At 47.0% G+C, this 22,134-nt stretch overlaps 2 protein-coding genes across 2 annotated transcripts in view; one reads left to right on the top strand and one right to left on the bottom strand.

The window, feature by feature from the left end:
• On the bottom strand, nucleotides 1-10,915 carry sgsh (N-sulfoglucosamine sulfohydrolase (sulfamidase)). Its single transcript, XM_068058430.1, has 8 exons — nucleotides 10,610-10,915; nucleotides 7,706-7,866; nucleotides 6,633-6,738; nucleotides 5,628-5,778; nucleotides 4,754-4,910; nucleotides 3,889-3,970; nucleotides 2,664-2,867; nucleotides 1-1,625 (listed from the first exon to the last, which is right to left on the bottom strand). The coding sequence occupies exons 1-8, from the start codon at nucleotides 10,710-10,712 to the stop codon at nucleotides 1,027-1,029; spliced, it is 1,563 nt and encodes a 520-aa protein (XP_067914531.1). The 5' UTR covers nucleotides 10,713-10,915; the 3' UTR covers nucleotides 1-1,026.
• The window catches only part of slc26a11 (solute carrier family 26 member 11), a 22,297-nt gene continuing 11,068 nt past the window's right edge, over nucleotides 10,906-22,134 (top strand). Inside the window, 6 exon segments of the mRNA XM_068058434.1 lie at nucleotides 10,906-11,015; nucleotides 12,000-12,419; nucleotides 15,087-15,279; nucleotides 16,451-16,536; nucleotides 19,493-19,572; nucleotides 20,804-20,946. Of these exon segments, the coding sequence (XP_067914535.1) occupies nucleotides 12,234-12,419; nucleotides 15,087-15,279; nucleotides 16,451-16,536; nucleotides 19,493-19,572; nucleotides 20,804-20,946 (688 nt within the window). The 5' untranslated portion in view covers nucleotides 10,906-11,015; nucleotides 12,000-12,233.

Raw genomic sequence — 22,134 nt, forward strand, 5'->3', positions numbered from 1 at the left:
TTATTTGTTAAGGTTTTGTTTAATATTGAAATATCGAGATAGCTGTCCTGAAGCCCTGGGTGATGCCACTGTGAGGCTGTGGAACTGATAGATAATACCCAGAAAGCTGCTCGATAATGGAAAAGCCTGAAACAGCCTTGGTCGAGTTGGCTGCTCTTTGAAGGCCGTTCAGTTGGCACACATGGTGATGATGAACTATGACCCCTGCTGAACTGTGGCAGGCCCGCTATGTCACTCAGAGACGTACAGAACCCACCCACTTCAGTTAGCTCCTAACACCTCAGCCAGGCACTGGAAACTATCCAATAAACATACTGGCTTTCAAAACCCAAGCTTGGCGTCATCACTTCACAGCCTCTTGATTTATCTCATCTTCTCTGCTACTCTTGCCAGTGATGTTGGGGGTGGGCGTGTCTATTGTTCTGCCCAAAGAGGCAGACAAGTGGCAAACGTCGTAAATAGAAGATAAATATCTGGCAGAAAGGGCTAGTGAAGGGATCAGAGGTCGAGTGGGGTCAGGGCACCGGCCCAATAGATGGAGACTGTCCTTTCCAGTTCGATGTTGCTAGGGAAATTGAGGCACATGTGGAATGGATTGTGAGGCGAAAGCAGGAACAGGTTACTGAGTTGGATGATGAGCCATGATCATAATGAATGGTGGAGCAGGCTCGAAGGGCCAAATGGCCTACTCCTGCTCCTAATTTCTATGTTTCTATGGTTGGGCAGGTCTGGCGATAGATCATCCAGAGTTTGATTGTGCAAACAATCTTAACATTTTTTGCTAAGTTTGGTTGTCCCCTGACTAACAGTCTAGTGACTCCTGGGCACGTCTATAAGCTAACAGTCCAAGGCAGCTTTACTCCAAATGTATAAAAATACAATATAGAATCACAAAACGATATGGCACATCATGTCCATCATGCCTGTATAGCAGGATATAAATTGCACCAACAGATTCCATTTATCAGCATTACCTCCTGCCAACACTGTAAATATGATGCATGACTGCTTCAAAGTAAAACTCCTTTAAATAACACCTCTCTCCCCCACAGTACAGTTCGTGTACAGTGGTCTGCACTGAGGGTTCAGTTTATAAGGCCCCTGGTCTTCTAACACTCCGTCCGGGGCACACACCCAGGGGTCATAGGTCATCCACTGCCACTTCTTCAGTTGCCCCTTCATGTTTTCCAGTATGTCCTTGTACCGTGAGTCTGAGGCAAGGTTGTGAGTCTCGGTAGGATCCACTTGAGTGTCAAACAGCTCCCAGCGCTCCCTGTAGTAATACTCCTGCAGGGACTTCTCCCAGTGAGTCGGGCGGCCAGACTGAGTCCTGTTCAGTAGGTCCTGGAAGGTGGGTGAGAGGTAGAAGTCCTGGTCGATGGGGAAAGGCATCTTGAAATGAATATTATGGACTAGTCGGTACTGCAGGTAATGCAGAGCTCGCATAGGGTAATACATGGTGATCTCATGGTGACTTTGACTAGCAAACACAGTAGACCAGGGCTGCTCGGAGTCCAGGGCTGGGAGAATAGACCTGCCTGTCAGCTGGACTACCTTGTCCTTTTCAAAGATACTGTAGGTGGGGTAAGGGATGGAGAACCAGTCTAGGACAGTCGGAGTTATATCTGCAGAGACAAACAGGAAGGCTTGGTTTAATTCCCATTTCAATATTCTCTCTCTCTCCCTGCTCTCCTGAATGGAGACTCTTCGCTACAGGGACCGGCAGCATACTGTAGAAGTGGCCACTCCATAGACAGCGAGTGTGGGCAGTAAGAGGTGGAGCACACAGTGGCAAAGCCCACTGCTCAGACAGCCCACTTCTAACTGGTGCCACCCTCCTAGACAGTCCCCATTTGCTTTGTTGTTGAGACAATTGGGTGTGTAGGGGAGGCAGTGGCATTGTGGCAATGTCACTGGACTAGTAATGAAGAGCCCAGGCTAATGCTCTGGGACATGGGTTCGAGTCCCACCATGGCTGATGATGAAATTTGAATTCAATTAATAAAAATCTGGACTTAAAAGCTAGTCTAACGATGACCATTAAATGATTGTTGTAACAACCCATCTGGTTCATTAATGCCCTTTAGGGAAGGAAATCTGCCATCCTCTCCTGGTCTGGCCTACATGTGATTCCAGACCTACAGTAATGGTTGAGTCTTAACTTCCCTCTGAAATGGCCTAGCAAGTCACTCAGCTCAAGAGCAATTAGGGATGGGCAACAAATGCTGGCCTTGCCAGTGATGCCCACATCCCACAAGTGAATAAAAAAAAACTAAAAGGTCCTTCACTAGACAGTCTGTCCCTTTTGCTGGGAGGACTCCTTTTCTGAAGGTGCTTTGTCTCCTGGTCACAATACCTTCCAGTCCCTCACCCAGCTGGCCATTCTTCACCTTGAAGTATTGACAGTGAAGGTCAGCAGGCTATTTAACCAGAAAAGGCAGCACAGCCCACCCCAATCCTGTCCTCATCCCGCATCCACATCAGGCCAGGTCCAGCAGGGGACAGTGAAGCTGGGAGCAGAAGCACCACAAGGGAACAAACCTGGGATCTTCCTGATTGGCAGTGCATTCATCCACAGAGCCAAGGTAGAGGGGAGGAGCTGACCTGAGTGTCTCTTTCAGGCATGGTTATTCCTGATGCACTAACAGCCGCTGTGTACCTACCTAGTAAGCTGACGTAGGATTGACTAACTTGACCCCAGCGGCCAGTGTGCTCTGGTGAGTGGACTAACATCGGCTCTGCAATACCCGCATGGTACAGGTTGGTCCTTCCGTTGGGGAACGGGATCCCGTTATCGGAGCTGTAAATCACCAGCGTGTCATTGGCATGTCCAGCCTCCAAGAGCTCTCTGAGTACCAACCCGATCCCTGCACACAGTTCAAAGGAAGAGGGGAGATGAAGTCAGAAAGGAGCCCTTCGGCCCATCATGCTTATGCTAGTTCTTTGAAATAGCCACCCAATTACTCCCACTCTCTCATCATAGATAGTTGGAATCCCCTCATATTTTATTAACACAATAACCCAACACCTAATGGGAGTAAAATGCTGGGGGGAGGGGTAGGGGGTCCCTGAAGGGTCAGGCTACACATTGCTTGACCTGGGGCTGACCTGAACAGCAGGTCCCACTGACACGGTGCCAAGGGGCCACAGTAGCAGTCGATGTGTCACTTGGATCCTGCACACAGTCTGGGACCCGGGTCTGTGCCTGGGAATCCCCGTGGAGTGAGATCCGGTTTCCAGTCACATTACTGTGAGGGCATCTGATAGGTGAAGGCCAGGAATATGCCAACAGGGAAAGGGATAAACCACCACAGGGAATCAGCCTGTGGCTCGACAGGCAGCACCCTCGCCCCTGAGTCACAGGAAGTTCAAAGGTTCAAGTCCCGCATCAGTCACAAACAGAAATCTAGGCCAACACTCCAATGCAGCACTAAGGGAGTGCGATACTGTCAGAGGTGCCATCTTTCAGATAAAACATTAAGCGGAGGTCCTGCCTGCCCTTTCTCAGATGGATGCAAACGATCCCGTGGCACTATTTTGAAGAAGAGCAGGTGACTTCTCCACGGTGTCCTGGCAATATTTATCCTGCTCTCAATATCACAAAAAGAGATGATCTGTTTTTGGGAGCTTGCTGTGCAGAAATTACATTACAACAGTGACTGCACTTCAAAAGGTTTGTGATGATATGAGATCAAGAAAGGCGCTATATAAAGTCAGTTCTTTCATTCCATCTAGCTGTTCCATTCCACAGGGATAACACCGGTCACCTGATGGTGTTGGAACTGAGTCGAACCTCGCTCTCGACGGCTAATCATGGAAACACAGAAAGATTGACGGCACAGAAGGAGGCTCTTCGGCCCATCGTGTCCGTGTTGTACTGTGGCTTACCTTGGTCCAGACGGCTGATCGTGGTGTACTGCGCTGCCAGATCAGCACGGGACACAGGGGTATCGGGTACAAAATGGGGTACCTGAGAATAAAGGAACAGCAGAAAGGAAACAGGAAAGAGAAGCTTGAAAAGGAATTAAAAACTAGGTAGAATTTCTTCTAACAATTTGCCTCTGCGGCACGGCCACTAGCCTAGGTTCCCGTCCAAACAGTATGAGCAGCTGTTTCCAGCTGTTAATCCTGAGGGGGGGCAGAAACAGTGACGGGGGGAAGCCTCAGTAGACAAAGCGAGTGACACACCACAGCTTCGCTGCTCACCAGCACAACTAACTAAAATGAAATAGACTAAGAGATTAGTATTGAACAATGAATCACAATACGTCAGTAAGCAAATGGTCACGGGCAAGATAAAACCCAGCACATTTCCCCACCCATTCCGTTCCCCGCTCCCCTTCATTCCCCGGGACTCTGATTCCCTGTTGAGGTGCGTCTCTCTCCCCTCGCCAGCTCTCCAAGGGCACTGGCGCCCAGCAGGGGTGGCAAATCTGCTGGAACCAGCTTCTGTCGGGGCACCTCCTCCAACTGCCCATCCTTCAGGTGGACACAGGCTAGAGGGCATTGCGGCCCAACTCGAGCCTGCCCTCATCCAACTGGCACACACACGGGGTCGTGAACTGGGGCGGGGGAGGGGGCAGGAGCTGATACTGATCTCCCCTCCCCCCCCCCCCCAACCCCCAGGCCAGCAGCACTGGTCAAGGTGAATGAACTCAGTGAGGAGCAGGGGTCAAACAACGGACTTCCTGGTTCTGCTGGTCATGGTGCCCTGCGGGAAAGGTCCGCGTGAGATTGTGTCATTATTCTTTACCTTGACCTGTTCTGGTGTGTACAGTTCCGGCTGCCAGTCCGGGATCCGGCCCATTCCACTTTCCCCATTCCCATACTTCTCACAGAACAGCCCATACTGGGGCTGGGAATGTCCACACCGGTGGGGGTCATGGAAGGCGACGTAGAGAAAGAATGGCCTGAAGATAAAAAACACAGAGGGTTAATCGGAACCCCGGAGACACAGGGTGCAGACAGACAACCCCTCCCCCAAGACACAGGGTGCAGACAGACAAGCCCTCCCCCGAGACACAGGGTGCAGACAGACACCCCCTCCCCCAAGACACAGGGTGCAGACAGACAACCCCTCCCCCAAGACACAGGGTGCAGACAGAAAACCCCTCCCCCGAGACACAGGGATAGAGATGGACACCCCCTCCCCCGAGACACAGAGTGCAGACAGACAACCCCTCCCCCGAGACACAGGGATAGAGATGGACACCCCCTCCCCCGAGACACAGAGTGCAGACAGACAACCCCTCCCCCGAGACACAGGGATAGAGACAGACACCCCCTCCCCCAAGACACAGGGTGCAGACAGACAACCCCTCCCCTGAGACACAGGGATAGAGACAGACACCCCCTCCCCCGAGACACAGGGTGCAGACAGACAACCCCCTCCCCCAAGACACAGGAATAGAGACAGACAACCCCTCCCTCGAGACACAGGAATAGAGACAGACAACTCCTCCCCCGAGACACAAGGGTGCAGACAGACAACCCCTCCCCCGAGACACAAGGGTGCCAACAGATATTCCCTCCCGCTCCCTACAACCCTCCTCCTCATGGCCCAGGGCCAATGTGATTTTTGGGTCAATGAAACAGAAAGGGTGTGGATTGTTCCCAGGTCCTGCTACCTGTCTGCTGTGCTGTGTAGGAACTCTCTGACCAGCAGTTTGATTTTGGTGATATTCCTCCCCACCTGCAGGATGGAATGGTTCTCCTCCGTCTTTGCGTAATCAAAGGGATAGACAGACTCCGGGCCAACGTGTTTCTTCCCGATTATTCCTGAAAAAAAACTGAACAATTAAAACTAAACCAAGAAACTCCAGATGAATAACTGTAGCTCTGGGCAGCTGCTTACAAATAGAAAAAAAATACAACTATAAATGCTGGGAAATAGAAATGTAGACAGACAATATAAAGCAGTTCAGTCATTATCTGTGAAGACAAGTTAACATTTGGAGCTAAGAGCAGAAGGTAAGGAGTAGTGTACTAACAGACAGACTAACTTTCAATGTTGATTCCAGTAGGTGTCACAATTCATATTTCCACAAGATTAGGGACTAGATACTTGATAGCACGCGGGCAGAGCGTGTTACACGCAGGATAGCACGCGGGGTGGAGCGTGTTACACGCAGGATAGCACGCGGGGCGAGAGCGTGTTACACGTAGGATAGCACACGGGGGCAGAGCGTGTTACACGCAGGACAGCACGCGGGGCAGAGCGTGTTACACGCAGGATAGCACGCGGGGCGAGAGCGTGTTACACGCAGGATAGCACATGGCGGCAGAGCGTGTTACACGCAGGACAGCACGCGGGGCAGAGCGTGTTACACACAGGACAGCAGGTGGGGCAGAGCATGTTACACGCAGGACAGCAGGTGGGGCAGAGCATGTTACACGCAGGACAGCACGCGGGGTGGAGCGTGTTACATGCAGGAAGCACGTGAGGCGGAGTGTGTTACACACAGGATAGCATGCCAGGCGCAGCCTGTTATGCGCTGGATGGCATGTGGGGAGGGAGCATGTTACAAGGCTGTGGGAGATGAGGGATTGGGATGACATTGTGAATGGAGAGAAAGATGAAAGCAGTTTAGAAATCAGGGCCCAGGGCCTGTGACAGTTCCTGAAATCCTCACCTGTCCTGATCCCCGCTTGACTGAGCAACAACGGCAAACTTCTGACAGTGTCGAAGGAGTTGAAATGGTGGACAGTCTGATGCAGTCCGTACATTCCATTCTGATGCTGCAAAACACATACTTCAGTTAAACAATAATTTCCCCATGGGAATCTCCAATCATTCAAAGCAGCATCTAATCAGGCGGGAGGGAGGGCCAATGAGAGTAGCCAAGGCTCTGGGCAGCTGGCAGTCCCAGCGGGTGAGGAGGCCACTGCCAATGTAGGAGGGACACAGCGAGGGATCCTCACGATGGGGTTGGCCTCTGAAGACTTCAAAAATCAGCATAAGTATGGACACTGCTGCTAGGGCATCATTGTGGAGAGGGAGCCCCACCCAGGATGTCCTGTGACCCTCTGTCACCAATTTGCCCCTTAATTGCTGGTAATTAGATACCTACTGCTGCCGGACGGGTAGCTGGTGCCATTCAGACCCTGCCCTCCGGCGAGACCACTCGGAGGCAGAAGCACGTCAGGGAGCAAACCCCACGCAAGATTTTCTGACACTTCCTGCCCTCCCACCTCCGAAGCCACCTCCGAGTGGCTGATAAGATTCTGCCCGCAGAGCACGAGGCTCTCGGGTTTAGTCCGCAGTCCGTGCGGCGTGTGGCTGACCACTCACCAACTAGCCTCAGCACCCCCACAGTCGGGCCACGTTTCCTGCACCTAAATCACTGTTCACAGGCCTCCGGGTGGAAAATGTTCCTGTCTGGGCTCGAAGTACCATTAATCTTCGGCAGTGATGCCCCCACAGTCGAATAGCCTTCCAACATTGAGTTGGGGGGGGGGTTTGGTAAACTTTAGCAGTGTTAAAATCTGGACCAGCTGCCCACAATACACCCTGCCCGCTTGTGCCAACTTCAACAAACAGGAAAATGTGGTGGTCAATTTGTTATCCCAATAAAACTCTCCCGCTTCTGGACAAGAAGCTAAAGCTTTGACCCAACTTTACAGGGTGCGGTGATCCTATAAACTCCGGAGCTCATCAGAGCAGAAGCTTAACAGGAGTTTGAGAACATTGAGTCAGTGAGGGTACCTGCGGCAGTCCAGTTAAAATGGCAGAACGGCTGGGGGAACAGCTGCTGACGGACGAGAAGGCATTTCGGAAGATGACGCTGCGTTTTGCCAATCGGTTGAGGTTAGGGGTTCTGATGGCCGTGTTATTATAGACCTCGGTCTCAAAGCCAGCATCATCAGCTGTCAAAAGAAGCAGATTGCAGAGATCACCCTTCCAGTCATTCTCAAGGAGTATCACAATCTAGACTACAGTCACCAATCACGCAACAACTTGCATTTGTTACATATCGCACCATTAACAATTCACTCACACCAAACACTGTGTCAGCTCGGCTCAGTGGGTAGCACGCTTGCCCCTGAGTCACAGGTCCTGGGTTCAAACCCCACTCCGGGACGTGAGCACGTGACCTTGGCTGATGGTCCAGTGCAATGAGTGCTTGGGGAGTGCTGCACTGTTGGCAGTGAACCTTTCAGAAAAGACAATGCTCTCTCAGGTGAATGTGATTAAACCCCGCAACACTAGGTGAAGAGGAGCGCGGGGGGCGGGGGGGGGGGGGGGCGGGCGGGTTTCCCGAGTGAACTGGCTAATATTTACACATCAAACAGCATTACCAAAGCATTGCTGAAATTGGGTGCCATGTTCACCTGCTTAAGGACAGCGACGACACTTCAAAGTAATCGACTGGTTGTGAATCCCTTTCAGATGTACTGAGGATGTGAAAGGTGCTATATAAATGCAAGTTCCTTTTCTTTGAGTTAGCTGATCGGAGTTAGGGCATTAGTGAAGTGCCTACAATTAGCCTCAGCATCTCTGAGCTACCAACGGTGTTGGTGGGGGGGTGGAGACTCATGCTGGAGAGTGCGTGTGTGGAGCAGAATCAGGTTGGACTGTGACGACCCCCAAGGTCAAACAGCCCTCTGTCATTCCCTGTTTAGTGTCACAGAAGATGCTGTGTTATTCCTCTCTCAAAATTCTGCAAAGCTTCAAGTCGAATTAATTCCCTAAGAAAAATAAGAAAAGCCTTTCTTTCTTAACAAATTATCAGTATTTGCTATGTTTATCGTGGAAGGAACTGTTAATGCTACTGCAGCCAAATTCCCAGCCTCTCAAGAACTCAGTATTTTTCATCAAATCGGACACTTTGAAGACTTCAAGCAACCTTTGACTGTTTCTACATTGGAAGACTCCATTCTTCAGGAACGTAACTTGCAAAGACATATTTTTTATTTTATTCTGAACGGCTAGGTTAATCTAAAACCGAATTGTTGTTAATTTTTGTGTATATGCATGTGAATGCGGGAGTTAGATTTTTAAATAAGAATTTATAAGATCTTTAAACATTGATTTATCTTAGTATTTAAGATTTTAATTTTTAAAAAATAAAGAGTTAATTTGTTGTTATCTAAAGATACCTGGTTTGGTCCGCTTCATTCGGGGGACACTAGAGTGTTCAATTTGGCTGCTTTTTCTGATTTGGAAAGCTTAAAGAAATATGCTGTGACTTGTGGAGCCACGGGACTGAATTAACAGTGCATTGCTCCCACCACAGTCATAACTTATCAGCCCAAGACTGCTTCAGTATCTGAGGAGTCGCGAATGGTACTGAACACTGTGCAATCATCAGCAAACATCCCCGCTTCTGACCTTATGATGGAGGGAAGGTCATGATGAAGCAGTTTAAGACAGTTGGAGCTAGGACACTACCCTGAGGAATTCCTGCAGTGATGTCCTGGAGCTGAGATGATTGATCTCAACAACCTACAACCATCTTCCTTTGCGCTAGCTATGATTCCAATCAGTGGAGAGTTTTCCCCCTGATTCCCATTGACTCTAGTTTTACTAGGGCTCCTTAATGCCATACTGGGTCAAATGCCTTATCGTCAAGGGCAGTCACTCTCACCTCAGCTCTGGAATTTTAGGACCAAGGCTGTAATGAGGTCAGGGGCTGAGTGGCCCTGGCAGAATCCAAATTGAGCATCAGTGAACAGGTTATTGCTGAGAAAGTGCTGCTTGATAGCACTGTCAATGATCCCTTCCATCACTTTGTTGATGATCGATAGTAGACTGATAGGGCGATAATTGGTCGGATTGGATTTGTCCTGCTTTTTGTGGGCAAGACATACCTGGACAATTTTCCACATTGTTGGGTAGATGCCAGTGTTGAAGCTGTACTGGAGCAGCTTGACTAGAGGAGCAGCTAGTTCTGGGACACGAATCAGTATTATTGAAGACTGTTGTCAGGGCCCACAGCCTTTGCAGTATCCAGTGCCTTCAGTCGTTTCTTGATATCACGTGGTGTGAATCAAATTAGCTGAAGACTGGCATCTGTGATGCTGGGGACTTCAGGAGGAGGCTGAGGTGGATCATCAACTCGGCACCTCCTGGCTGAAGATGGTCGCAAGTGCTTCAGCCTTGTGTTTTGCACTGACGTGCTGGGCACCCCCATCATTGAGGATGGGGATATTTGTGGAGCCACCTCCTCCCCCTGTCAGTTGTTTAATTGTTCAGCACCATTCACGACTAGACGTGGAAGGACTGCAGAGCTTAGATCTGATTCGTTGGTTGTGGGATCGCTTAGCTCTGTCTATCGCACACTGCATACGCTGTTTAGCACGCAAGTAGTTCTGGGTTGTCGCATCACCAGGTTGACAGCTCAATTTTAGAGAATAATGAAGGTGAGTAGCATAGATACATTTAAAGGGAAGCTGGTTAACACATGAGAGAGAATGGAATGGAAGGATATACTGATAGGGTTAAAAGAGGGGTAGAAGGAGGCTTGCATGGGGCAGGAACAGCAGGATGGCCCTGATGGGCCGAATGGGCTGCTTGTGAACTGTAAATACTGTGTAATAATTGTAGAGGAGGCAAAGGCGAGGGAGGGGGAGGCATGAAAGAAGGGAAATGCTAATCTTGCCGACTCACCGATGATGAGGAGCACGTTCCTCCTCTTCTGTTGGCCCCATGAACTACCGACCCCCAGAAGCAAGAAGCCCCAGAAGAGACCCCTGAGAGCGGCCAGCAACATTTCCTGGAGACACAATGGAGCTTTAAACAAGGAACAGCTGACTCAGCTGCACTCTCTGTACAAACACTGATTCCCCACTAAACAGCCGTGACTAATCGCTAATCTGCAAAACTCAATGAAGCCACCTTGAATAAATTACATTAAAACAGCTCCCTCCCCTACCGCTCCCTCGAAAGTAGCCAATTTCCCGGAAGTGAAAGATACATTTTTGCAATCACATGAGAGACGGTCACGTGACGGATCCCCCAATAATCCAGAGGCAAGAGACTGACATTCCGGCTATAGGGATCAATGATAATGGAAGTGAGTGGGAATATGGTCACGGTTACTGGAGATTTATGTCTGAATATGGTCAAAGTTACTGGAGCTTTATGTCTAGTTATCTGTGCAATGATTGTAGCAGCAGGTTTGTACTGAGTTTACAGCCGGCAACTTGATAAAGAGTTTGTTTCTCTTTTTTTTTCCTCAGACCTTCAGGTCTCCAGTATTTTATTTAACACTTAAATATTAATGAGTTTAAAATATACAGACGCATTATTTTTGCAATTGACTTTGTTTGAAAAAGATGCCTGAGGCTGCTTAAATGTATCGATACTTCCTTAGTTTGGCTTTGTAGTGAACTTATTTGCACTATTGCAACGTTTCTGTGTGTGGATTTGTGATGTGACTCTGATCTGAAATCCTATCTTGACATTTCCCCTTTGTCCTTCCTATCAGTTAATTTGTGGTCACTTGATGGATCCATTCTAAACCTCGTATTGCCCTAATCTGCCCTGTAACACAACCACAGGAGTCAGACTGTATCCTGTCTGGAGGATGGTGTCTCCAGCTTCCTCCTCTTCACTGATGTTTTATGGTGGCATGACTCCTAGAATAGGTACAACGCGGAAGGAGGCCATTCAGCCCATCGTGACTTCACCAGCTCTTTGGAAGAGCAATTCAGTTAGCCTCACTCTTCCCTGTCTCCCTGCAATCTCCCTGCAATCTCCTTGAATTTACTCATCGACTGAGCTTTCTGGGGTAGAGAATTCAAAAAGATTCTCTCAATTCTCTGAGTGAGCTCCTTGTCCCAGTCCCTTTATCCTGAGCCTGTGTCCCTAGTTGTAGACCCTCCAGCAGGGGGAACAGCCTCTTGGGGGGTTGGACAGGGTAGATGCTAAGAATTTTATATTTGATCTAACTTGTTAAGCCAGGAGTGTTTTAATCCTCTGAATTTGCCTTGCCTTAGAAAGGCTGCCTCTGTGCTGCATTGTTCCGTGATTTTAAAATCTTTCATTTAACATGCAGATCTCCTGGGGCACCCGGAGGAGACTGGGGACCATCTGAAACTGTCTGTAGAGCAATGGCTATGAGTAATTTGACTGAATCACCCTGAGAAACCAGTCACCTCCAGCACATCATCAACCAGGAAGAGCACTCTGGAGAACTGGGCACAATTGAGCCTTCAGCAGTGTGAGCAAAGGGTCGAACCCTCGCCAATCAAGGAGACTGGCAGTGACCCGGAGACGAGCACGGCGTGGCATGGCCTTGGTGGTGAGGAAATGCTGCTCCTATCGCACCTTGAAGCGGAGGTTGCCGATTCTGGGCTGGCTGCCCCACTATTCCGTTCAGTGGCTGCGAATGGATCTACTGGCAGGGGTGACTGTGGGGCTGACAGTGGTGCCCCAGGCACTAGCCTATGCTGAAATAGCTGGCCTTCCTGTTCAGGTAGGTACCACTGATCTGGGATGAATGATCCAGCCTGGCTTTGTGGGAGAAAAAAGTTTCAGGGTTTTTGACTTTTTTTCTTATATAGTTGATGCTCTAAATAAAATTTAAAAAAAAAAAATAGAAAATGCTGGAAGCACTTGGGCAGCAACTGTGGTGAGGGAATTTGAGTTAACATTTCAGACTGTGACCTCTTATGAGAATGTAATTGTCAGCTGTGACTCTGGGTAGCACTCTGTCTGTCCCGCTCCCTCGCTCTCACTCTCTCCTCTGAGTCAGCAGCTTGTAGATTCAAGTCTGACTCCAGAGACTTGAACCTACCTATTTTGAAGAGCAGGTGAGTTATCCCTGGTGTCCTGGCCAACATTATCCCTCAACAAGCATCACTTACAATAGACGCAGAATACTGCAGATGCTGGAAATCTGAAATAAAGACTGTCCCCTCCCTGACACCCTTGTCCATTCCTCCATTACCTCCCAAATCTCAGCACCTTCCCATACAATTGCAGGAGGTGTAATACCTGCCCTTTTACCTCCTCTCTCCTCACCATCCAAGGCCCCAAACACTCCTTCCAGGTGAAGCACTTGTACTTCTTTCAATTTAGTATACTGTATTCACTGCTCGCAATGCGGTCACTTCTACACTGGGGAGACCAAACGCAGACTCGGCGACTGCTTTGCGCAAAACCTCCGCTCGGTCCACAAGCATGACCCAGAGCTTCAGGTTGCTTGCCATTTTAATTCACTACCCTGCTGTTACGCCCACATTTCTGTCCTCGGCCTGCTGCAGTGTTCCAGTGAGAAGCTCACTGGAAGCTCAAGGAGCAACACCACCTCTTCCAATTAGGCACTTTGCAGCCTCTGGACTCAATATTGAGTTCAATAATTTCAGACCATGACCAGTTTTAAACTTGTTTTTCATGTTTCTGCTTTCAACAATGATTAACACTCGACAAAGGCTTTGTCTTTTACTACAACTATTACCGCTCCCTTGCCTTTTGTTTCATGACATTTTTGTCATTTAATCTCTCCTGCCCCTCCACCCCATCACATGCCTTCCCTTTTTGTTCTTCTCCTCCTCCCGACCTTTCACTTGCTCAAAATCTATCGCATTTCTAACCTTTGCCAGTTCTGATAAAAGATCATCGACCTGAAACATTAACTCTGTTTCTCTCTCCATAGATGCTGCCAGACCTGCTGAGTATTTCCTGTTTTATTTCACTTAAAATAGATTACCTGGTCATTATCACATTGCTGTTTGTGGGAGCTTGCTGTGTTCAAATTGGCTGCTGAGTTTCCTGTATTACAACAGTGACTACATGTAAAATGCTATAGAAATACAAGTCTTTCTTTGATACTTAATGTTGCTATCAGATTAAATAGTTATAAGATTTCATAATTGCTGCACTTTCTGCTGTCTTTTTCCCCCCCCCCCCCCCCCCCTTAAATAGCCCATCACCCACTGTTTCTAAGCCACGCGGCCAAACCTGTGGTAACTCTCTGCTGTTTGATGTCATGGGGTAGCTCGGAGGTGCTGTTCAGGGACACCCTCCCACTCTGCAACATCGAAGACCTGGGCTTCTCACTGCACTGTTTCTGAAGCACACTTTGTTTTTACACAATACTACTGTGGAGTGGTAAGGGTCTTGTGGATGAGCCCAGAACAAGGGGGTAACAAGTACAAGAAGCACGCTAACCTATCAAATAAAGAATTTAGGAGGAATTTCTTTACGCACCAGAGTGGGGCGAATGTGGAACTTGCTTCCACAAGGAATGTTGGAACAAATAGCATTGATAAGAGGGAAGGGAAAATGGGGACAGAGTGGAAGAAGTTTGTATGGAGCATAAACACTGGCATAGACCAGTTAGGCTGAACAGCCAGATTCTCTGCTGTAAAGTTTGATGTCATGTGAAGACAATACTGACTGACACATGTAATAACATCTGTAATTCCTTGTCCATTACCAAGCAAATGTTACTTTGTTATAGATGCATTAGTGTGTTTTTAAAAAGCAACAGGGGAAGAAAGCCAGTTACTGACCTGGAGCCTGCCCTCTGACCTCGACACTTTATAAATAGCTACCATTTCCCACTGTTACCTATCTTGATCAGAAGCCTCGAGTACTCGTGAGTGTTATTTTTAAAAATATATAAATGGAGGATGGCCAACAACAAAGTGCAGTGAACAGGTCCTACAAACAAAACATGGGATGTCCAACAGGCTTGTCACACCTGATAGGAGGAAAGGATGGTTAGGATTTTGGGACATCTTGAGGCTGGCTTGTGAAATTGTTCAATTATCCAGGTGGTGGGAGTGAGGGGAAGGAGAGTAAATACATATTTTGCTATGCTGTATTAAAGCTCAGACTCTCTCTCCTTTTGTTTATTTGTTTTTAAGGCAATTCTTCTGAGTTGGGAAAGGATGTTCAGAGTTGGGGAAAGATAGCAGGTGGAAGGAGTTAAGCTACAGATCAGTCAACATCTAATTGAATGGTGGAATGGGCTCAAGGGGCTGAATGGCCTCCCTATGTTCCAACACCAAAACTTTGGTCTTATCCTTGCTGTCCCACCAGGCAGTTTTTTTTTTTTTTTTTTTTTATAAGTGTTTTTAAAAAAAAAAATTTGGGTTTGATTCTTGTGTCTCTCTCATCCATGTTTCTGCTCCAGTACGGGCTCTATTCCTCGTTCATGGGCTGCTTTGTCTACTGCCTCCTCGGTACCTCGAAAGACATTACATTGGGTCCAACGGCAATCATGTCCCTCCTCGTCTCTTCATACACCTATCACGACCCAGCATACGCAGTGTTGCTGACTTTCCTCTGTGGCTGTATTCAACTGGCAATGGGAATCCTGCAACTCGGTAAGAACCTCCTCGGTGACACACTCAATCAATTGCTGTCCATTGATCTGTCTTTGGGGATGAGGAGGTAGTGTCTGATGGGCCAACCTGTTGTGCCACCTCACTGACCCTATGATATTGGGTGGGGTTGAGTGGGCATGGAGTGGAGAGGCTGTTTCTACACTGGGTGTTGGCATCAGAAGTCACCCACAAGTGAACTTTCTGTTCGTATTTGTGATTGGCTCAATAGCAGTATTGACTGAAGTGACAGTAGTAGAACCCCCCCTCCCACTTGCCCCCATCCTCAAAGCATTAATGTCTGCTGTGGCTCAGTGGGTCAATAGGCCCTGGGTTCAAGTCCCACTCCAGAGATTTGAGCATGAGGACTGGGCCAACACTTCCAGTGCAGTACTGAGTGAGTTCTGCACTGTCCAAGGAGATGTTAAACTATGACCCCGTCTGCTCCCTCCAGTGAACATCTTTGAAGAGCGGGGTGGGGCTAGTTCTTCCCAGTGTCCTGGGCAACATTTGTTCCTCACACGTCATTACAAGAAGAGATTATCCGATCGTTATCACATTGCTGTTTGCGGGATCTTACTGTGCGCTAATTGGCTGCTGTGTTTCTCACATTACAACAGTCACTGCACTTCAAAAGTGCTTCATTGGCTGTGAAGTGCTTTGGGACATTCTGATGTTGTGAAAGGTGCTATATAAATGCAAGTTTTTTACATATTGTATTTCCCTTCCTTTTTAATAGCACTAGCTGTTGCTGGAATTGTGGACCGTACATGACAGCAATCCTCTAGCACCCTGTGTCCATTTCTGTCCAGGTAATGAATGTTGGCCCACTATTCGACTATGGTCTGGACTCTCTCTCCCCCACCCATCCCTGTCCTCCGCTCCTCCACCTGTCCCCGTCGCTCCCACTCCACAGGCCAGCAGTAAATCGCTGGACTGTAATCAAGAATGAGGAATCTTGCTAACTTCGCAAACCTCCTTTTGCAGCTTTCCTCAAGTCTATTCCTATTGCTCAGTTTTGGTGCTTTTTTCTTTCTTGCACCATAGCCACTCACTCTTGTTTAAACTCTGGAGGTTAAACAGAAGCAGATCCTATGTCCACCTCTTTCCAGATCAGGCAAGATGGTTAAATAATTTTTGTTCCCATTTGTAAATTGCTTTAACTTCTTCCTAGGTTTCCTAGTTGACTTTATCTCCTACCCGGTAATAAAGGGATTCACCTCTTCTGCTGCTTTGACCATTGGTTTTGGACAAGTGAAGGTAAGTAGAGACTCAATAAAAATCTCACCACGTTTGTTCGATGCTGACTTGTGTTTCTGAACAAGGCAGGGTTAATATTTCAGTGTGAAGCACCCTCTGGTTTGAGGGGTTTGATGATTTTATCCAGCACTTTGGAGGCTGATAGGATTTTCCCCCTAATCTAATGGGGAAATGGATTGTTTTGGGAGGGCTGGTGTCCCAGGATCAACATTTTGTGCACTTCAGCCAATCATCAATATTATTCTAGAGTGTCTGCAGGGAGAACAACACTCCAAATAAAATAACAGCATCACTAATAGAATAGTGAAATATATTTCTATATTTTCTCAGTTTAAAAATATTAAAGGTGCTAAGACTAACCAGGCAACATTTAATGTGGAGAAGGTACTTGTTTCACATACCTTCCCAATGAAAAGAGGAGAATTACTTTGGATGCGGAAGTGGCTCTCTGTTCTGCAGAATGCAATGGGCCATTGTTTTTTTTTTTTTGCTCCCTATTTCCCCTTGCTCCCATCTCCAATTGGAATATTCTGTTGCTGCTCCTCACTCCATTCAGGAAAACCCAAATCAAATCCCGCTCTGTTTCGGGTCTCCAAACCCAATCGTTGAGGTTCTGGAGGTCAGAGTTCCTCCCACCTTGGGCAGTACTCGTGGATCCTGTGAACCTGTTGTAACTCCGATTGATGTCCTTAAAGGGATAAAGAATTCTTTGAGGCAAAACTGCCAATGAGATTCCAGAGGATTAAATGACTTTCCCATGAGAGCAGCTCTTGAAATGGATGCGAGGATTCTGGTGTGGGAACCTGAAGTGATGTGCTCAATGAGCCTTCGTTAATCTCTTCACTTAATAAGTGGCCTAGTGACAGTGAGAGGCTACCCGTCTGATGCACGTGATCTTAAACTGCAGCACAACATGGTGTAAAGGAACACTGCCTCGTTTTATCCCAGCTATTTACGCTTATGAAAAATTCTTGATATGAGTCCAATTAGGGAGACCCAGCTACCAGCCAAATGAGAAGTTAGTTGGAGATAACCGTTTTGGAGAAGGTGATTGGGTGTTCAGGTGAACGCTGAGAGCTCATTCCTTCATATGGCATTGAAATTACTGGATGAGAAAAGACCAAGGTTGCTTTCTATCATCTGTCGGAGTCTAGAATAGAACCAGACATGAGATGAGGGAAAACCCCCAGTGATGGAGAGATGTGAGAACCATCGTTCCAATTTAACATGTTCTTTCCATATGTCATGTCTCAAATTATACATGTAATAGTACAAACATTAATCTACAATAAGTTCTCGAGGTGGATGATTAAGAAGTTGTTTTTATATGGGTCAGTTTGCCTGTCCGACTCCCTGCATTAACTTTCCCCATTCTCCAAGGCCAGAAGAGGGGGAAAGCCTGTTTTTACCAGTAAGGAATTTTATTCCCCATAAGGAGAGGCAGTGGTAATGTCACTAGACTAGTAATCTAGAGCCCAGGCTAATGTTTTGGGGACATGGGTTCAAATCCCACCATGGCAGATAGTGACATTTTGACCTCAATTAATAAATCTGCAATTAGAAGCTAGTCTAATCATTAAACCACTGTCAATTTTTGTAAAAATCCATCTGGTTCACTAATGTCCTTTTTTTTATAGAAGGAAATCTGCTGTCCTTACCTGGTCTGGCCTACATGTGACTCCAGATCCACAGCAATGTGGTGACTCCTAACTGTCCTCTGAAATGGCCACTCAGTTCAAGGACAATTAGGGATGGGCAATAAATGCTGGCCTAGCCAGCGACACCCACATCCCACAAAATGAATTTAAAAAAAAAAAAAATGACCAAAAGCTGCAACTTGGCAGCCAATCCAGCATAGTGGTTATTTCATTGGACTAGCAACCTGGAGGCCTGCACTAATCATCCAGAGATGTGAGTTCAAATCCCACCACAGCAATTAATTAAAATAAATTTGAAATAAAAAAACTGGTTGCAGGAATTGTGACTGGAACTATTGGATTGTAGTTTAAAAACTCATCTGGTTCACGAATGTCCTTTTTTTTTTTTAGGGAATGAATTTTTTTTTCATTCATTCATTCATGAGCGGTGAGCCTCATTGGCTATGCCAGCATTTATTGCCCATTCCGAATTGCCTTGAGAAGGTGGTGGTGAGCTGCTTTCTTGAACCGCTGCAGTCCATGTTGTGTAGGTATACCCACAGTGCTGTTAGGAAGGGAGTTCCAGGATTTTGACCCAGTGACAGTGAAGGAACAGCGACATAGTTCCAAGTCAGGATGGTGTGTGACTTGGAGGGGAACTTGCAGGTGATGTTCCCATGTATTTGCTGTCCTTGTCCATCTAGGTGGTAGAGGTCACGGGTTTGGAAGGTGCTGTTGAAGGAGCCTTGGTGTGTTGCTGCAGTGCATCTTGTAGATGGTACACACTGCTGCCACTGTGCGTCGGTGGTAGAGGGAGTGAATGTTGACTGTGGTGGATGGAGTACCGATCAAGCGGGCTGTTTTGTCCTGGATGGTGTTGAGCGTCTTGAGTGTTGTTGGAGCTGCACCCGTCCAGGCAAATCTGCCATCCTGGTCTGGCGTACGTGACTCCAGACTGTCTCTCTTAACTGCCTTCTGAAATAGCTTAGCGAGCTACTCCATTATATCAAACTGCTATGAAAAGCTATAATCTACAAGGATGGTAGCAGTTCAAGGCAATGGTTCAACACCACCTTCTCGAGGGTAATTAGGAATGGGTTGTAAATGCTGGCCTTGCCAGCGATGCTCATATCCTGTCAATATAATTTTTTTTAAAAAGGAATGTTTTGAGGCTGCTGGTTTAAACCCGATTTGTGTACACATTGCACGGTCTGTTCAGTTGGATTGTCTCCAGGACCAATGGGATTAGTGTGGGAGTTTGCTGCACTGTATTTGAAGCCACAAGTATTTGAGTCTGATGCTCTGTCATTTTGATCCAGAATATCCTTGGCCTCCATGACATTCCCCGTCAATTCTTCCGTGAGGTCTACTACACGTTCTATAATCTAGCAGACAGCAGGTCAGTATTCCGGCTTTATCTGCAGCTCCAGAGGCTTGGTGACTAACTGTGCTATGTAGGCCGAGAAGGCCCCAGGTTTGATCCCTAAGTCTGTCCTAAGCGGACCAATCAAAGGAGGAGTTGAGCATTGCCACTGATTGCAGCACCCCTGGGCTAGGGAGAGGGGAAAACAGCTCCTCAAATTCCTGCTCCTGATGGCTAGACAGAACTTGCATTTTTCTCAAGCGTTTCATGACCTCAGGTCATCCCAAAGCATTTCATGGTTGTGATCGCATTGTTTGTGGGATCTTGCTGTGTGTAAATTAGCTGCTGCCTTTCCTACATAACAGTGCCTGCGCTTCATTGGCTGTGAAGCACTTTGGGAGAGCCCAAGATAAATGCAAGCCTTTCTTTGATACTTATTGTTGCTTTCAGATTAAAAAGTTAAAAGGTTTAGTTATCATGGTTTAAGCAGTTACTGGCTCTTTTGAATTGCCTCCTCAGTCTGACTTTTTCTTTCTTTCAAAATTTGTGTAGAAACTTGGGTTTAGACCAAGAAATTCCTGATCTCCTGGCCAAGGGCTCTCTCGGTTTTTGCTGTTTGCTGTAACACTTTGGCATTTTGTTGTGCTGAGCATGGAGAGGTCAGAGGGTGTCCGCAAGACTTGTTTCCTTAATCTCGGCCCCACTGTGGAAGGGAGGTGGAGAATCCAGACACTTCACTTCCCCCTGGAAGGAGTGAAATTCAGGGATATCTTCTTGTTCCTCCTCCTATCCCAGGTCTTCCTGCTCGTCATAAAATTCTGGGCCAAGAGCAGCAGTGAAAAGTGGGAGAGGGTGTGAATGGCTTTAAAAAAAAAAAAAAAAAAAAATCTAAGTTCCTACTGACTAGCCCCCATCCAGTGGGTTGTGACATTTTGTGGGGGGTTGCTGTTTGACAGTAAATGGCAAAAATGATGGCCAGCGGCTGGAAAATTGGGGCTATATAGAGTCTGGTGATCAATACTGCAAATGGAAAGGGGGGGGTTAAAGAACTGTTCACACTAGAATATGGGGCACATTATCACAAATGCAAGTCAATCATCTTTTAGGAAGAAGTCGGATGATAATGGGGCTCAGGGAAAGGGCAGGAAAATAGATGGCTCTCATCTGGAGCTGGCACAGACCTAATGGGCTGAATGGTTGATCTCTGTGTTGCTGTTTACCTGTGGTGCTTCACCTCGCCCTCCTATTGGTTTCCACCTCGCTACAGGGTCGGTGACCTCGTGCTTGGCATGGTCTGTCTCTTCCTGCTCGTGCTGTTGAAGAAAATGAAGAACCAGCTTCCGGAAAAATCCGACCACCTGCCGCTCCTGAACAGGGTGTGTTACGCCATTGTCAGCTTCACTGGAATAGGTCTGTCTGGCTTTATGTCCTGCTGCTTGAATTAAAGCTGCATAGTAACCTCCCGGGCAAAACAGCAGGGTTAGAGTTGTTAATGTGACAAACTTGTTGAGGGGTCTTGCACCTCAACCTTCAGATGGATGTTGTGGCGTTGGATGCTTTTGGTGCTTCCCTTGAGGACTGAAGCTTGGATTCGGGGTGGGGGGGTCCGTAAATTGAACTGAATTTGATTTTGGTTTCACTTATTTGTGTAACTTGCTGTGTACTAGAAGTTACTTGTATTGATCTTTCGATTGAGTCCGTGATAATTGGTGTTTCTCATTGTGGCCTTCACTGTAGAAACATCAGAAATAGTTTTTATTTAATAAAAAATTACTTAATTCTTAAATCTTTGTTCTTGATTTATAAATTAGCATTCATCTCACTGTAAAACAGTCATAGTATAGACAAGGCTTGGTAATATGAAGACACTCGACAAAGGTAAATCAAATAACAGTGGGCAAATGTCACAAGATTAAGCATCACGACTGTTACGTGTTTGAGTTTCATGTGATCACGTGGCACGTGATCAAATCTCCAGGAATATGTCAAACCAGAGTTGGCAACTCTCGTTTAAGAGACAGAGCAAAGTGTGCAAGTGATCACTGAGTGCTTTACTACCTGGTTTCCTGAATGGTGGTAGATGTTTTAAATATACACAAGTGAATTGTTAACCTGTAAAAAGAGACCGTGTAGGCTGGGGTGTGTGTAGGCTATTATTCTAAGAGTAGTACATGTGATTAAAATGATGTCACCGTAGTCACAACTGTGCTAGTCAGCAATTCTCATTGGCTGACACTGCTCCACTGAAACCAGTCTCCTCAGCTATCTGATATACTGCCCTCCAGTGTTCTCCTGTTCCCTCCAGGTATGAGCAGAGTTTGAAAGGGTTACACACCTTCGGTGTTTCCTGTTTCACTGGACATGATCATGAATTTCACCACTCACTCTGCCATACACCCTTTCACCCCATCCAAATATCCTTAAAATTCACTAAAATCCCACTGTTGATGTGCGATGCAAGTCTTGTGTTTTTGGTTTTATTATTGAATAAATTTTCTGTGGTATTTTTAAAGATTGATTATTTTGGGTTATTCAAAAATGCTTTTTTTTTTTCCTATTTGTGAGCTGAGTGTTATTAGCAAGGCCAGCATTTATTGC

This window comes from Heterodontus francisci, chromosome 26, assembly GCF_036365525.1.
Source record: "Heterodontus francisci isolate sHetFra1 chromosome 26, sHetFra1.hap1, whole genome shotgun sequence".
Classification (NCBI taxonomy): Eukaryota; Metazoa; Chordata; class Chondrichthyes; order Heterodontiformes; family Heterodontidae; genus Heterodontus; species Heterodontus francisci.

Bases quoted from the DNA above. Each gene is read 5' to 3' on its own strand.
- sgsh (XM_068058430.1), bottom strand. From the start codon at position 10,712: ATGTTGCTGGCCGCTCTCAGGGGTCTCTTCTGGGGCTTCTTGCTTCTG. The intron at 7,867-10,609 runs GTGAGTCGGCAA...TTCTTTTGACAG, and splicing joins GAACGTGCTCCTCATCATCG to CTGATGATGCTGGCTTTGAG. The intron at 5,779-6,632 runs GTGAGGATTTCA...GTTTTTTTTCAG, and splicing joins TCAAGCGGGGATCAGGACAG to GAATAATCGGGAAGAAACAC.